Below are 16,562 nucleotides of genomic sequence, written 5' to 3' on the forward strand. Positions count from 1 at the left end.
ATCCAGGCAACAGAGGTGAATGGACAATGTGCTATCTCATTATACTGTCTCATCCCATTACATGGATTTCTAACTTCATTTGAATTATTTGGGGGTGATTTTGTGACTGGGGGCGAGTTGGAGGCAGGACTGCTGCTTGTCGGGTTTCAGTCCTGCCTCCATCGAGTTGTGGCCAACCCACGCTATTTTCCCAGCGGGCTTAGCAGGCCAATTAAGGGAAAGCCGGTTGCAGAGCACGTCAACGTATGACGTGTCATCTGTCAAAAAATTTTGACAGATGACTTGTCATCGTTTGACAGCTCTGTGAAGCTGTCAAACAGTGACAATCTCTGCAGTTTGATGAGGTCTTGCATTCAAGACCTCATCAACTTTCTTTCTTTTACAGAATTGAGATGTTTGTTGCATATGAGAATGCAATGGACATCTCCTCTGCAACACGGAGCTGCGAGAGTCTCCGTATAGAAACCGACTGAAGCCTGCAGGAAGAAACAAAGGTAAGTACACTTTTAAAAACACTTAGGACTTACCTCAGATACTCACCTCTACACTCTTGCACCCATCACTTACCTTCACACCACACTTTCACACCCCGCAGACCCCCTGCTCGCCTTGCTGAACTGGCGGGTTTTGGAGCCATCGGGAAGCCCGCACTTGTGAGGGCAAAAAGGGGATAATCCTATTTTCTGCCTGTTAACTAGGTTTTAATCCCTTCCCGCCTCCAAGGAGACGGGACCCGGCATGGGACGGCAACCCGCCTCCTGGGAAGATGGCATGGAGGCGGGTTGGGGGCGGGTTTGCCACCCGCCCCCAAATTCTGCCATTTTCCCGGCAGTCCTGCCTCCTCAGGGCTGAGAAAATTGCCCCCCTTGCTTGTGTATCTTATGTCCACTTTCAACAGGAGGAAGTTACTTTTCCCTGACTACAGGATTTAGTCCTATTGTCCAGTTTGTGCAAGTCAAAATGGTGGCTGATGCAGAACAAAGTATTGCTTCTGTGCTACCTGCCTATTTAACCGGAATTAAAACAGATAGCATGATGCTGATTTAGTACTCCAGTGTAAACTTGAAATACTTTTGCACTGGAGTTTAGCACTGGGGCTGTTGAAGTTCAATAATTTACCATTTATTTCTTGTGTCATAATAGCAGGTGTTGCAAAAACAATTCTTAATGGAATCCTGATATACAGGGCTTTCTGGCAATATAATTCTTGCTAGCCAGCTGTATCATAATACATTGCTTACAAACTCTCCCCTTGATATTCTATTGCACTGCACCATTTAAAAAACCTCACCTGCTCCCAACCAGCTGTACTTCAGTAAACCAGCTTTGCCAGCAATTGCAACCTTGCTAAAGATTCATTGCTTTTGTACTGTTGTCTTAAAGCAGGCAATTTGCAATGTTAGAAGGGAGAGAAAAGTAATCTTGGTATCCCTGTGAATCTTGTGCATTAAAACAATAGTGCACAATCAATAAATAAATTGTTTAAAAAGTTGGGAGTGCTGCCAATGCTGGGTAAACCCAGTGTATAATTTTCTTAATATTTAGAATTCAATTTGAATAATATTGTGACCTAATTTTGTCATTTAGATGAATAGCAACTGCTTCCAATGAGCTAAAATTCATGGAAACAGGTGTACAGCCAAGTTTATGATTATATATTTTTTTTAGGCTGCTGTGTTTTTTCGGACTTTGACAGGAAATTCTGCCTTAAGCTTTGATGAGTAAGTATTTTATTTTGATGAGTAAGTATTTTTTCTAATGCACTGAAGTAAATTTTCACAGGGGATATGGTTAACTTTGTTAAATGGGTCCATGCCTCAGTTGAAATAGCAAGGCAGAAATGTGATTGCAATTGTACAATTATGGGCCGTATTTTGCAACCCCTACGGGTGCATACGAGGCGTGTACGCACCCGTAGGGGCCGCGCAAGTTCCGGGTTTAGGCACGCGAAGCGCATGCACTAAAACCCGGCACTTGCGATCTGTCAAGAATCTTCTTGGCAGATCCTCCACATCCCCGGGAGAAGGGTCTCTGCGGATGGAGTTACGCTATTTGCCCAACTTCCGCCCGCTGAATGCCTGTGAAATTCTTACACCTGGTAAAAGCAGGTGTAAGGCCTGCTTTTACCAGTGTAAGTTTTTAAAAATAGAAAAATAAAATGTTATCACTCATTTATACATTAAAAACTCTGTCCAATAAGGTAAGTTTATTTTTAGCCCTGTTAAAACATATACATTTTTCCCCAAAAATTACATTTTTGTTTAAAATATTTAATTAAATGGCATTTTAATTAATTTTAAATGTAATTTAAAAAAAAAATTGTTTCATGTGTTCGTGTATTTTTTAAGTGATCCCATTCATACTTATGGGAGTTCCGTACGTATGGAGCTCCCATAAGTATGAATGGGGATTCCCTTCTTTTATTGGTTGGGCCGGCCCACATGATCCCAGGGGTGCTTGTGAACCGCTTTCCCCCCTGGGATACGTGGGCTTCTGCCCACGCGTACCCAGAGAGGCCCAGGATCGCAAGCCTCCGTATCTCCCGGGCCACCAGGTAAATGTGTAGATTTTTTACAGGTCGGAAGCCTCCGATCGCAAATTTTGGGCCGGCATCACCGAGCCTAGTATTCTGCTGAGATTCAGTCAGTAGCATGTACAGAAAAGTATAGATGAAAGCATTCTATGTTTGCTTAGGTGAAATATCACTTTAATCGAAAGTGCACAATTACTTTTAGTTCCAATATCCAATTAAGGGTACGGTAGCATAGTGGTTATGGTACTGGACTAATAATCTAGAGGCCTGGACTAATGATCCGGAGACATGAGTTAAAATCCCACCACGGCAGCTGGGGAATTTAAATTCAATTAATTCAATAAATCTGGAATAAAAAGCTAATATCAGTAATGGTGATCATTAAACTACTGGTTCACTAAATCTGCTGTCCTTATCTGGTCTGGCCTATATGTGACCCACAGCAATTTGGTTGACTCTTAACTGCCCTCTGAAATGCCACACCACCATCTTCTCAAGGGAAATTAGGGATGGGCAATAAATGCTGGCCTTGCCAGCGACTCCCACATCCTGTGTATGAATTTTTTAAAAATCACTTTGCTTTTGAGTTATGACCAGTTTGAGCAATTAAAAATGAATCTTGGAGTGAATGGAATTGACTTCTAGAAGTACATGAATTGTATATTGCAAAAGCAATTCAAAAGAAACATTATAATCTATAAGGATGTCAGAGAAAGATCATACCACTATATGGGGATAAAAGAAGGGAATCCCTATATAGACCCTTATTTTCTAAATGCAAGGTTGTGAAAGTTTGATTGCAAACATTAATGCTGTTATTCTACATTGCAGAGTTTCAGCCTCTGTTCTGCAAGGTTTCAGTTGCGGAGCAGGAAACAACTGGAACAGTAATCAATTCCAAAAATTTGTTCAAGCCACGAGGGGCAAAACTTCACTGAGCCATGATCAGGTAAGCTAATTTGTTCATCTATATAACACAGAAGGAAATGACACATCGTTATATCAATATAGTCTTCTGGTACATTTTGATTGAGGTCTGTAAGAACACACTGCCAAACTACATTCTAGGATTGAAATCGTGCTGTGCTATATGGGCAATAAAGGTGTTAACCTGTTCATATGAAAGTCTTTTGTGCACTACTTTCACAAAGGCATCAAACAATTTATTTTCAACAGATTAATGCCTTTTTTAAAAATGGTCCAAGGAATATCATATCCACACATTAATGGGTTATTTACTAATATCAGATAGCACAATTTCAGCCCTTTTGTTTATCTGTGTTTCTGTGACTGTAAGTTGTATCTATTTCAAATTCACTTCAAAATTCTGTTTGGAGACATTTGAAAATAATGGATTTTCTTTAATTACCATTTTTGTTTAAATACAGTTATAGTAACGAAAATCAGAATTAAACACCCAGGATATTCACACAGATATTAGCAATTACTGTAATCCTTTGATGATCTGCATTTCTAGTAATAAAATAAAGACCAGACTAATTGGAGATATTTGAGCCTACCAATCGCATATAACCAGTCTTTCTCAATGTTGGGGCATAAATTGACAAATGGAAGGAATGTGACTGTATTAAGGCTGGTGTCTTGATATTAACAAACTTCACTTAACAGTGTCTCACTGATTTGAGTAAGATTTAAAGAAGTAAGATCAAAAATTTAAGTCAAAATTTCAATGAATTCTGACTTCATGAACAACTAAAGCAAAAGGTGTGTGTGTATACCAATTAGTGCAGATGAAAGTTAAACCAAACATTTTTCTAATGATTAACCACCAATTAGAAAATAAAAGTATTTATTAATTGTTTGCTCTAAATTAAAATGTATTTAATATTTTTAGGACAAAATGCAGCCACAGGTGACCTGTAAGCTGGAAAAGATACTGATAAATGTACAGTTAAAAGAAACTAGGTCTGATTAAATGATTTGTAAATTTTAATTAACAAATGAAAACTTGTTTCTTCAGCTGATTTGCATGGCTAGAAGACTGAATTCCAATGGAACACCAGGAAACATTTCTGTTTTGCCTGAGGATGTCTTGCTGTTCTATGAGTAAGATTTGCAGTGTTTTTTTTCCTGTGTTTTCTTTTGTAGAGACAGATGATTAAACAGTACTTTTCAATACAAAGAACCCATCCCACACTTTCATTTCACAAGAGTTCTACCTCTGAACATTTATCCTTCATGCTTTTGTTACCCCTAGACTCGACTATTCCAATGTTTTCCTGGCCAGCATCCCATCTTCCGCCCTCCATAAACTTGAGCTCATCCAAAACTCTGCTGCCCGTATCCTAACTCGCACCAAGTCCCATTCACCCATCACCCCTGTGCTCACTGACCTACATTGGCTCCAGGTCCCCAAATTCCTATCCTCGTGTTCAGATCCCTCCATGCCCTTGCCCTTCCTATCTCTGTAACCTCCTCCAGCCCTACAATCCTCCAAGAACCTTTATTAAAAGTCAGAATAGGAAAATATTGTCAAAAGTGTACGCAAATCAAAATGCTTCTTAACAGGAAGTCAAAAGGAAGTCGAGCCAGTATCACCATCCAAATGATTGTTTAAAATCTAAACTGTTAAAGCCAACATTTCGACTCAAGGTCAGTTTTTCTTGCTGCTTACCTCCCAGCCCTTCCCATCATGGCAGTGATAGGTGAAAGGTCAGCAGTTATAGTAGAAAAGGGTAAGAAAAAAGGAGTATAATCACTCATAAAGTGGAATTTAACCTGTGATGTTCAATGTTTTAGCCCTGAAACGTTCTCATCTGAAAACTGCACAAACTTCTACCGTGGGATTGGACGTGCCAACATTAACATTTTACCACAAGGATCTCGAAGAAGGAAGAATCTGTTGAAAAATGCTAAAAAATGCCTGGTGAGCACACACTACTATTCAAATAATAAGATCGGTATTTAATGAAGTAAACACTGACAGTGGGAGTAATTTTCTCGGTATATGTTGATGGCGAGGTTATCCGCTGTCAGCTCGTGCTCCCTGTTTGAAATGTGAAGTGCTTCTCAGTTACTGTTAGCAGTCGCAAAACTCCACACCCGATTTTGGAGTAGGATTTTAAATACTTACTTATTTCTTGTCAGCAGTTAGTAATTGTGTGGAATTTTCTACTTAATGGCCTACATCTTCCAATTGTGACGCCAATAGCCGCCCATTTAAAATGAATGGGTTATTGGTGATGTTACAATTGGAAAGCCTAGGCCATCGTGTATTTATATGTGAAAAGGTATGTTTTCTGGTTAGTCTGCAACAGGGTACAAGTCTTTTAATGGTTCCTCATCGCTAGTAAAGGTTGAGCACAAATTAACTGATTTCTTCTGGCACCTGGAAGATATGAAATGAACCTTTATTAGTAATTGCAGTTCCCTGTAGAATAGTAATGTTTACAATAAGCAGAATGTCCAAATTGTGGTAGTAGCAGCATAGAAATCAAAAGGTCACCGGAATTGACAATGACTTGAAAGTACATTAATCAAAAGCATTACTCTCTGCACATTGAAATATCAATATCTTTTTCAAATTCAAAAGGGCACTACACCCATAAAAAAATGTTTGTTTACAGAAATGACGATCTTTATCTCATTACTTGTGTGTATCATTGTGGCAAAAATGGCATGCAGCTGTTCACATTCTTCTCCATCACAAAAAAAATATTTGCAAAGCACCTTTTCATGCAGGCAGAGAGAACCCTTGCAATCAATAAGCAAAAAACTGCTGCAAACTGCTGCAATCTGAAACTAAAACAAGAATTGTTGGAAACATTCTGTCAGCCAGCATCTGTTAAGAGAACATACAAGTTAACATTTTGGCTGCAGACCCTTCCTCAGAACCTGAGAGCCGCTTTAACTTTACCTCATGGCAGCAGCTCCGGAAAAGCAGTCCCTTTGAACAAGTCGTATCCAAAGCAGAGCTTTCATTTGCAAAAATGTATTTTTCACGCACTGCATCACAGGATAATTTGTTTTTAGATCAGTTTGATGTGAAGCAGTTTACAGTGCTGTCCTGCGGTTTCCCCTGTTTGCAGTTGATATGAGGTGCAGATTGACAGTGATTGATTAGTAGGTTGTTTTATTGGAAACCTGAGTGTGGTGATTATTCTTGTTTTATAAGAAGCATTGTAATTGGTTGCCTGTTTTCCTGCCTTGAGATATATGCTGTAAACTTATTGGTTAGTTGATTCCATGTGACCTGTGGTGGCCATCTTAAATTCAGTTCTCTACAGTTTGGTTGAGACTGGGTGCTTAACATGTACTGCTGGTTTTTTAAGGTTAATAAAGCCTAGCTTTTGAAAGGCAAGCTACTCTTTATTTCACTGAGCAGATTGTGCAGCTGTCTGATTGTGGTGAATGTTATTTTTTTCTCTCAATTAATGCTCAGGTTGCTGAAGCAGTAAGATGTAGGCTCATGTCCATGGGAGTAAATTTCCTTGGAGTTTCTCCCGCAAAGCTGTCATAGCTTCGGCGTAAATTTAGCCGAAACCCTGTTTCCACATATAGATGGAGGTTCTGCTGAACTAACAGTGGCAGGGCAGGAGAAGCCACAAGGAAATTCCTGGCACATTAGTTCCCTATCTTCCTATCCCTAGTTTCCGAGTGGCAGGCAGTGACTAGTGGGGTACCGCAGGGATCGGTCCTAGGACCCCAGCTATTCACAATATATATTAATGATCTAGACAAGGGAACTAGATGTAATATCTCCAAGTTTGCAGATGACACAAAGCTGGGTGGATGTGTGTGCTGTGAGGAGGATGCCGAGAAACTCCAGTATGATTTGGACAGGTTGGGTGATTGGGCAGAAGCATGGCAGATGCAATATAACGTGGATAAATGCGAGGTTATCCACTTTGGTGGCAAAAACAGGGAGGCAGATTATTATCTGAAGGGCAATAGATTGGGAGAAGGGGAAGTGCAACGAGACCTGAGTGTCGTTGTGCACCAGTCGCTGAAGGTAAGCATGCAAGTGCAGCAGGCGGTTAAGAAGGCAAATGGTATGTTGGCCTTCGTAGCGAGAGGGTTCGAGTACAGGAACAAGGATGTCTTGCTGCAGTTGTACAGGGCCTTGGTGAGACCACATCTTGAGTATTGTGTGCAGTTTTGGTCGCCTTATCTGAGGAAGGATGTTCTTGCCATGGAGGGAGTGCAGCGAAGATTCACCAGGCTGATACCTGGGATGGCAGGAATGACGTATGAGGAGAGATTGGGTCGATTGGGCTTATACTCGCTGGAGTTTAGAAGAATGAGAGGGGATCTCATTGAAACTTATAAAATTCTAACAGGACTAGACAGACTAGATGCTGGAAGGATGTTCCCGATGGCTGGGGAGTCCAGAACCAGGGGCCACAGTCTAAGGATAAGGGGTAAGCCATTTTGGACAGAGATGAGGAGGAATTTCTTCACCCAGAGAGTGGTGAACCTGTGGAATTTTCCACCACAGAAGGCATTAGAGGCCAATTCATTAAATATATTCAAGAAGGAGTTAGATATATTTCTTAAGGCTAAAGGGATCAAGGGACATGGAGAGAAGGCAGAGACAGGGTACTGAATTTGGATGATCAGCCATGATCTCATTGAATGGCGGAGCAGGCTCGAGGGGCTGAATGGCCCACTCCTGCTCCTATTTTCTATGTTTCTATCTCAGCCATGCCATCAAAGGGAGTAACACATATCCAGGAGCAGGGAACTTGGTGTGCAAACCACACCTACTTGATTTCTCATCTCTCCTTATTGGCTGGCTTGGGATTAGCATTGACAGAGTAGTAACAGCAGTATTCCCAGAGACCCAGGAACAGCTATGGATAGCAAGCTGGCTACAAAACAGAGAGTAGGGGTTAAGGGTAGCTACTGGCAAAAAGTGATGTTCCACAGGGATGGGTGCTGGGACCACTGTTGTTCACAACTTACATTAATGATTTGGATTCTGGAATCGGAAGAACAATTTCAAAATTTGTGGATGACACCAAATTCAGAGGTGTCGTTAATATGAAGGAAGAATGAGACAAAATACAGGAAGACATTAATAAACTTTCAGAATGAGTGTCTAATTGGAAAATGAATTTCAATACAGGTAAGTGTGAGGTGGTGCATTTTGGTAGGAAGAATAAGTAGGCTTGGATATTAAGGGCTCGATTTTACCAGGCCCGAGGAGGCGGGATTGGAGGCGTGTGAGGTGTTAAAATCGCAAAAAATGGCAGGCGGCTCCGATCCTGCATCCGAGCAATTTTCCCAGAATTGGGGTTTCAGACCCCGCCTCCAAGAGGCGGGATAGGCCCTTAAGGCCCTTAACCAGTTAATTGCCTCTGTAATCCCATTTTGAGAGGCCTTTCTGATTTTAACACTTTTCCCCCGTCCTGCACGTTTCCTCTGGAACACACCAGTTAATCCTGGCGGCCTCGCAAGTGGATTGCTTACTAACAGCTGCAGCTCCACCATTAAAAAGGAGCTTTCACCAGTGATAATTTGCAGGTGGCAGAATTTTGTTGTCTCAGGTCTGGGGGAACTTTTAGCAGGCATACTCATTGTTGTGGAAGTTTGGAGCCTGACACCCATCTCCAGTGTGACCTCCTGGGAAACCCCTCTCTCCACCTTGACTGAGCGCTTCCTCAACTGAGGCATATACCAGAAGCATGGGAACCATTTATTTAGTTTCCTCCTGGACATCAGATTCGGACGAAGACCAGCCGTGGCAGCAGCAGAACCATGAACAACAGCAGCAGCAACAACAGGAGTGCCAAGCTGCTGCTCACCCACCTGAAGCTGCACAGGCCAGAAGGTGCCAGCGCGCGACCACAATGCTGCCCGGGATGCAAGGGACACACTCATGTTGGCCAGATTTGCTCAGTCTGCACAATCAAACACTTTTGCCTCGCACCTTCTTACCAGAGCATCGACAATGGACAAGAACCTGCGGATTCCTATCACTCTGACCACCATACTGACAATTGCAAGTCGCTGTAAGCCCTCAATGTGGAAGTCCCATTTGCGAAATGACACAGGCCACAACTTCAACAGTTTGCCGTCAGAATTTTTTATCACAAGCAACTGATGGCATTTCAAAAATAAACACAACATAACACCCAAGTGACTACCCTTGTGACTACTTGTGCATTATCTTCCTCTTACGCGTGCTCCTACGTGGTGCTTCCCCTTGCTCACTTTCTTGCTGCACCTGTCTCGACACCTTTGGCGGCCGTCCTCTGGGGTTGCGAACCTGTGAGGGCTCGGCAACAGTCTGCTGCTCCTGCGGCTGTGCAAGGGATGAGACGCCCGTCTCAGTTGGGTGAGGACTCTGGTGGGGTTCTGACTGAGGGCTTTGCAGTGGTATGGTTGTGTGAGCGCTTGGAGAGGAGCCCCCACTTCCTTATTGTCTGCCACCAACATCCCTCTCATGGGCCAGCCCCACTTCAGAGCTAGCAAGTGGCTGGACAGCACCTTGCTGCACTTCAGAGGGGCCATGAGGACCCGTTTCTGCACTGGAAGTCCTACTCCAGAGGACTTCCCATGAAGGCTTGGTTTCTATGCTCAATAGCTGACCATCGCTCCTCAAGAGGTGCCAGTCTATTCTGAACAATGACCATGTTTTCAACACTCTGGTGACTTAGCTCCTCCATGGCCACAGCCATCCTCTCCTCTACCGTAGCCATCCTGTCCACGGAGATTGCCATCCTTTCCGTGGTGATGCGTTCATGCGCCAGTGCCTCCACAAAGGCTCTGCTCATGTTCGGGATGGACTCCTCCATTCGCTCCACAGTCGCAGCGACCCTGCAGTCAAAACCTGCCAGAGACTCCTGCACCTGTTCCTGGAGTTCCAGCACCGCTCTCCTTCTGGATGAGCCCTCCGACGAGGACTCTCCTCTGCTGTCCCTGTCTCCACCATCTGCTGATGCTCACTTGTGAGCTGTGGTGCACCAAGTGACAACACTACTCTATCTGGCGAAGGTCCCACCGAGGTGTGTGTGTCTGCGCTGGTGCTGGGTGCGCTGAATTCTGCTGACGCTACGCCCTCAGAGGTTGCAGCTTCCTCTGAGAAGTCTTGAAGCTCAGGCTGTTCCTCCTGGACAGTGGGGACGAGGGCTGTCGATGGTCCTGTGGGGGAGTAAAGGAAAGAGTTTGAGATGTGAGGTAAAGGTTGCATGCACATTGAATTGTGCAGATGATCATAAGTCAATCTGTTAGAGCATCAGAATCATTATCAGTCACTCATGCAATGTCAATGAGAGAGATGCCAAACTATTCTGTCACCAGCTTGCTGTGATGCACCCATCTGTCTGCCCCCCACTTGCAAATCTTCCTCAACACCGGCGATTTCCAGGGCCACCTCCTCCGAGGTGGTGAGCTGGGCTACTGAGGGTGGCCCTCCTCCTGTCCTCGCTCTTTCCCTCTTATTGTGAGGGCTCTCTTTTCCTGCATTGAGGGATACAAGTGGCGTTTGAGTGAGAATGAAGGAGTGAGTGTAGAGAATCCATAGCATAGATGCTTAGAAGGAGACAAAGGGCCCTCTCTGTGTGTTGTAAGTTGTTGTCATTGCATCACAGTGATAGGGAGTGTGAGGGCTGCATGGTAGAATAGTTACATGAATGTGACCATAGAGAGAGAGGGAATGAGTAAGGGTGCAGGGATGTCAGTGTCAAGTGGGATGTGGAGGAAGAGGTTGGCAAAGCAGAGTGCTGGTGAGGAGAGGCAATAGGGATCAGATTGAGGGTGATGGGAAAGTCATACTCACTTTTCCTGTGCAGAGAAGGTCATGAGCTGGAATAGCTGGAATACTGTGTGCAGTTCTGGTCGCCACACTATAGGAAGGATGTGATTGCATTAGAGAGGGTGCAGAGGAGATTCACCAGGATGTTACCTGGGCTGGAGCGTTTCCGCTATGAAGAGAGACTGGACAGGCTGGGGTTGTTTTCCTTAGAGCAGAGAAGGCTGAGGGGGGACCTGATTGAGGTGTACAAAATTACATGGGGAATAGATAGGGTAGATAGAAAGGAACTTTTCCCCTTAGTAGAGGGGTCAATAACCAGGGGGCATAGTTTCAAGGTAAGGGGCAGAAGGTTTAATGGGGATTTGAGGAAAAGCTTTTTCACCCAGAGGGTGGTTGGAATCTGGAACTCACTGCCTGAAAGGGTGGTAGAGGCAGGAACCCTCACAACATTCAAGAAGCATTTAGATGAACACTTGAAATGCCATAGCATACAAGGCTATGGACCAAGTGCTGGAAAATGGGATTAGAATAGATTGGGCTTGATGGCTGGTGCAGACACGATGGGCCGAAAGGCCTCTTTCTGTGCTGTATAACTCTATGAAACCTCTTCCTGCAATGCAGCCAGGTTCTGCGGTACATAGAGATTGAGTTGACCTCCTGGGCCACTTGCATCTACACAGCTTTAGTCTGCTGGGGAGGCTTTTTCCTCCCTGAGGAAGGGAAGAGCACCTCCTTATTTGCTCTTGCTCCCTCTACCAGAGCTTGGAGGGAGGCCTCATCAAACCTTGGAGCACACTTTGGCCTACTGTTGGACATAGTTGCTGAATGAAGCGATCACAACAATGGACATAAAGTTTGCAGTCTGCACAAGAAGCAAGGTTGCTTGCAGGCCTTAAATCCAGCAGCATTGATGACGTAATCGGAGATGACTTTCTGTATGAAAAGACTCACTGGGCCACGCTGGAAATCAAGTGCCTAATTAGGGCAAAATCACACTTTTTTCCCACTTCACATCGGAGTCGGGGTCCTGACCCAAAAACCACCTGACACGCCCCAGCCCGCCCCCAATGGCAAAATCGAGCCCTAAGAGTCTGAATGGGGTAGGGATCTAGGGTTACAGACACACAAATCACTAAAAGTAGTGACGCACTGGGGTTCATTTCTAGAGGGATAGAATTGAAAAGCAGAGAAGTTATGTTAGATTTGTATCAAATCTTGGTTAGACCACACATGGGGCTAGAAATTATAGGAAGGATGTGATTGCATTAGAGAGGGTGCAGAGGAGATTCACCAGGATGTTACCTGGGCTGGAGCGTTTGGGGCGATAACATTTGCGGCAGTACAAAAGTATCACCGGGTGAAAAACATTTGAATCTGCCGGGAACTTCCGCTTTAGTGATCCAAGAGGGAAGTGGAGCACTAAATCAAGTGTTACCACTTCACTTAGAGCGCTAAAGGGAGTGAGAGGGCCGGTAGTGGCAGAGTGCTGCACAATGTGCTGCCGGTTTTACAGGCTCCTTCCCTCCCTTGCTGTGTTGACGGAATCCTCAGGCTGTGTCTGTTGGGCGATGGCACCTGCGATACGAGCATTTCAGCCCCAAGCACTCAGTGCAGAGCTAAGCAATCGCAGGGTACAAAAAAATCAAAAACCACCAGATTGGGGACATAAATAAATTTTGCCCTAACTGACCACCACTGCCTTTAATTACCACTCCCCAAGCGGCCATCCACGGTGACAACGCCTCCTGCAGCTGTCGTTGTTGACACCCGGCGATGCTGCAGGGGGCGGAAGTGAATTTAAGATCCGGGGCGATAACAAGGCGCTGCGCACCAGATGATGTCACGATCTACGGGGTGCAACAGAGCGAGGCGGTAAGTGTTAGCGCCAACGTAAAATAGCCAGGAAAGTTCGTGGGCGTCACTGATTCCGCTGATGTTGGTAACTTAAAAATTCTGCTCACTTACTTACCATTTTTATCCTTGTTCTTTTAGAAACTTTCCAATAAAAACCTGTCAAAAGATGATGTGACAATATTGAATAATTTGATCTGCGACTATGATGGAGACATCACAAAGGCTGATATTTCTATATTAGAGGCTTTGAAAAATTGTGCTGAACCTACACCTACTCAAAAGAGTGCTATTGATACCCTGCTCAACAGTAAAAGCAGCATATATGGGTAAGTTTCAAAATTTCCATTTCTTTCACGTGGTATGTGATATTATTAGAAACCTTGCAATTACGAGTTCTCTTTCAGTGTCATGTTTTCTGTATTATTAAAATCTTCTGATATTTCAAATTAATTTTTTGCACTAAGCATGGATTGTCCAATAACGCATCGCTAACACAGCAACGTGGGAATGTAGTGCTAATTTTTGATTTGAATTATCAATTAATTTTAAGTATTATAGTAATCTGGGATGTTATGATTAAGGTTATCCACCAGGTGGTGCTGTAGCCAATGCTGCTGCTAAGGTCAGGGGTTTGCTTCCTGTTAAGGCCAGCAAAGGTGCAATGCCTGGATGCAGGCCAGCCTGGTTGTTTCGCAGTCGTTTAATAAAGTACTCGTATTAATCCTAATACCTCGCCTCTTCGAGTTCCTTGTCTCACTACATAGATTTATCACAAGTATCTAAGAGAAATGGATTGTATATCAGGCTGTGTTCACTTAAGTTGTATAATTGTCATTGTATTGAGGATTCTGTGACTTTTTTATAATGTGCAATAAGGACCTTTTGTATCATGTTAAAAGAAATGTGTCTGTAACATGAATATCTAAATTTAATACAGATCAGTTTTGCAGTGCCCTATCGTCTTTAAGTAAAATGTACTTTTGAACTACATATTGCTCTGCAATGTTTAAACAGTGATTTTATCTGAGCAAAAATGCTTTGCATGGCAGTATTAATCTCAACCACTGCATTTTAGTTGTAAAGTAACTTTTTTTTAAATTTGTCTTCAGTGATCCCTCCACATGGACACCATCCACATTGAAAAACTTGGAAAATCTTGTGTTTTCTGTGAATAGAAATACATGGAATAAAGTCAACAAGGTATAAAATCATTTTAAAAACTTTGAAATTGTATTAAATAGATTAACATTGCTGTTAATCGTATTTGCTGTAACAAATGTGTTAAGCCCTCGTCTGATAAAATCTAGCCTCTGGTATTTTAATTAGCTGATTTGCAGAATGTTGGTGTGCTAGAATCTCCATTAGCCACACTAAAATTATATGCCTTCCTGATGATTTGCTGGCCAGAATCTTGAGTGGTCTCACCTCATTGCACAGCCTGCTATTGCTTGCTTGGTATTTATATTGGCCCAAATATTCTGATCCCTACGGGTGGGTACGCACTGTGTACCCACCCGTAGGGACATTGGAAATGCCGGTTTCAGGCATGTGCTGAAAACCGGCATTTCCGATCTGTCAAGAATGGTCTTGACAGATCCTCCGGCTGCCTTAGAGAAGGACCTCTGTGGGCGGATAGTTCCGCTTTTCGGAGACCCTCCGCCCGCAGAAAACCCTCACAATTCTTACGCCTGGTAAAAGCGTAAGGCCTGCTTTTACCAGGATAAGAGTTGAAAAAAGTTTTTTTTTTTTTAATTTTTCACTGATTTATCATTTAAAAATACTTTTTAAAAAAAGTTAAGTTAATTTTTAGCCCCGAAAAAACTTTATTTTTTTCAAAAAATTAAATTTTTGTTTAAGATACTAAATTATTGTAATTCCAAGTCATTTTAAAAATGTGATGTTTTTTCTAATTTATTTAAAGTTTTCCTATGTTTTTGGGGTGATCTCCATTCATGTATTTGACAGGTCTTCCTGTCAAGTGTATGAAGGGAGATTCCCTTCTTTGATTGGCTCCCCATGGCCCACGTGATCCCAGGGACGCTGCGAACTACTTGCACCTCTGGGATACGTGGGCCCTGCGCACTTGGAGTTTGGAGAAGCTGAGGAGCGGAAGTGTGTGCGTCCTGGGAGCCCTCAGGTAAGGGCGTAGATTTTTCCAGATCGCAGGCTGCGATCGGAAAATACGGGCCATTGTGCGTCTCATCATGCCTGTGCCTAGAGTATTGTTGTACCATGGCAAGACTAAAACTGGGGATCTCCTGATTGTCTGCTAATTCCCATTGTCCACCGGATGAAGAGGAGTCCCTCCATTATGATGAATAATGGAGATACCACTGTAACCTTTTTCCTTTTTTTTTTCTTCCCAGCCATCAGAATTTAGTAGCATTAATGACTGTAAGCTAATATCTGAGTTTTCCAGAATTCTCCTCATATTTTAGCCTTCCCCATTTTTATTGTCACCAGTTTTGCTACAGGCAGTGTAAGTGACTGTTGGAGCTCTCTGCTCATTAGCACAGATTGAGAAAACTCTGTGCATGATGTAAGCAACAATGGAATGCTGGGATATTACATAGAGCACATCCAGAATGGTGAAGTCAGGAAGTCACGTTGGCTGAGAATTTCCTTGGAGCTGCCAGCTCTCTCACTTTGTGGAAGTGCGGCGTAAACCCTATTTGCGTGCCTAAACGGGATTTCCACCGCACCTCCGGTGAAATTACAGAGGCAGAGCAAGAGCAGCTCTGAGGAAATTCCTGGCCCATATGGAAATTGTACCCCACAGGGTTGGTAATAATGAAACGCTTATTTTATTTGGAGAATTTTTTAATGCAAAGAGACATAGACAGGTTAAGTGAGTGGGTAATAAGGTGGCAGATGGGGTATAGAATGGAGAAATGTGAGGTTATTCACTTTGGTAGGAAGAATAGAAAAACAGAATATTTTTTAAATGGTGAGAAACTATTAAATGTTGGTGTTCAGAGAGATTTAGGTGTCCTCGTACAGGAAACACAGAGAGTTCGTATGCAGGAGTACAAGAGTAAGGAAGTCTTGCTACAATTGTACAGGGCTTTGGTGAGACCACACCTGGAGTACTGTGCACAGTTTTAGTCTTCTTATCTGAGGAATGATATACTTGCCTTAGAGGCAGTGCAACAAAGGTTTACTAGATTGAATCCTGGGATTAGAGGGTTGTCCTACGAGGAGAGATTGAGTAGATTGGGCCTATACTTTCTAGAGTTTAGAAGAATGAGAGTTGATCTCATTGAAACATAAAAGATTCTGAGGGGGATTGACAGGTTAGATTCTGAGAGGTTGTTTCCCCTGGTTGGAGAGCCTAGAACTAGGGGGCATCATCTCAGGATAAGGGGTCGGCCATTTAAGACTGAGATGAGGAGCTATTTTTTCACTCGCAGGGTTATGAATCTTTGGAATTCTCTCCCCAAAGGGCTGTGGATGCTG

The 16,562-nt window shown here is 43.2% G+C and overlaps 1 protein-coding gene across 1 annotated transcript in view; it reads left to right on the forward strand.

The window, feature by feature from the left end:
• LOC147110403 (mesothelin-like) overlaps positions 1-16,562 on the forward strand; it is a 59,932-nt gene that overhangs the window by 29,149 nt on the left and 14,221 nt on the right. Inside the window, exons 11-16 of the mRNA XM_086002230.1 lie at positions 1,669-1,721; positions 3,365-3,482; positions 4,515-4,600; positions 5,294-5,420; positions 13,245-13,432; positions 14,216-14,306. Of these exons, the coding sequence (XP_085858356.1) occupies positions 1,669-1,721; positions 3,365-3,482; positions 4,515-4,600; positions 5,294-5,420; positions 13,245-13,432; positions 14,216-14,306 (663 nt within the window). The remainder of the gene's footprint in view (positions 1-1,668; positions 1,722-3,364; positions 3,483-4,514; positions 4,601-5,293; positions 5,421-13,244; positions 13,433-14,215; positions 14,307-16,562) is intronic.

The sequence above is a fragment of the Somniosus microcephalus genome, chromosome 11 (assembly GCF_052327205.1).
Source record: "Somniosus microcephalus isolate GS21.2 chromosome 11, FLI_Smic_1.0, whole genome shotgun sequence".
Classification (NCBI taxonomy): domain Eukaryota; kingdom Metazoa; phylum Chordata; class Chondrichthyes; order Squaliformes; family Somniosidae; genus Somniosus; species Somniosus microcephalus.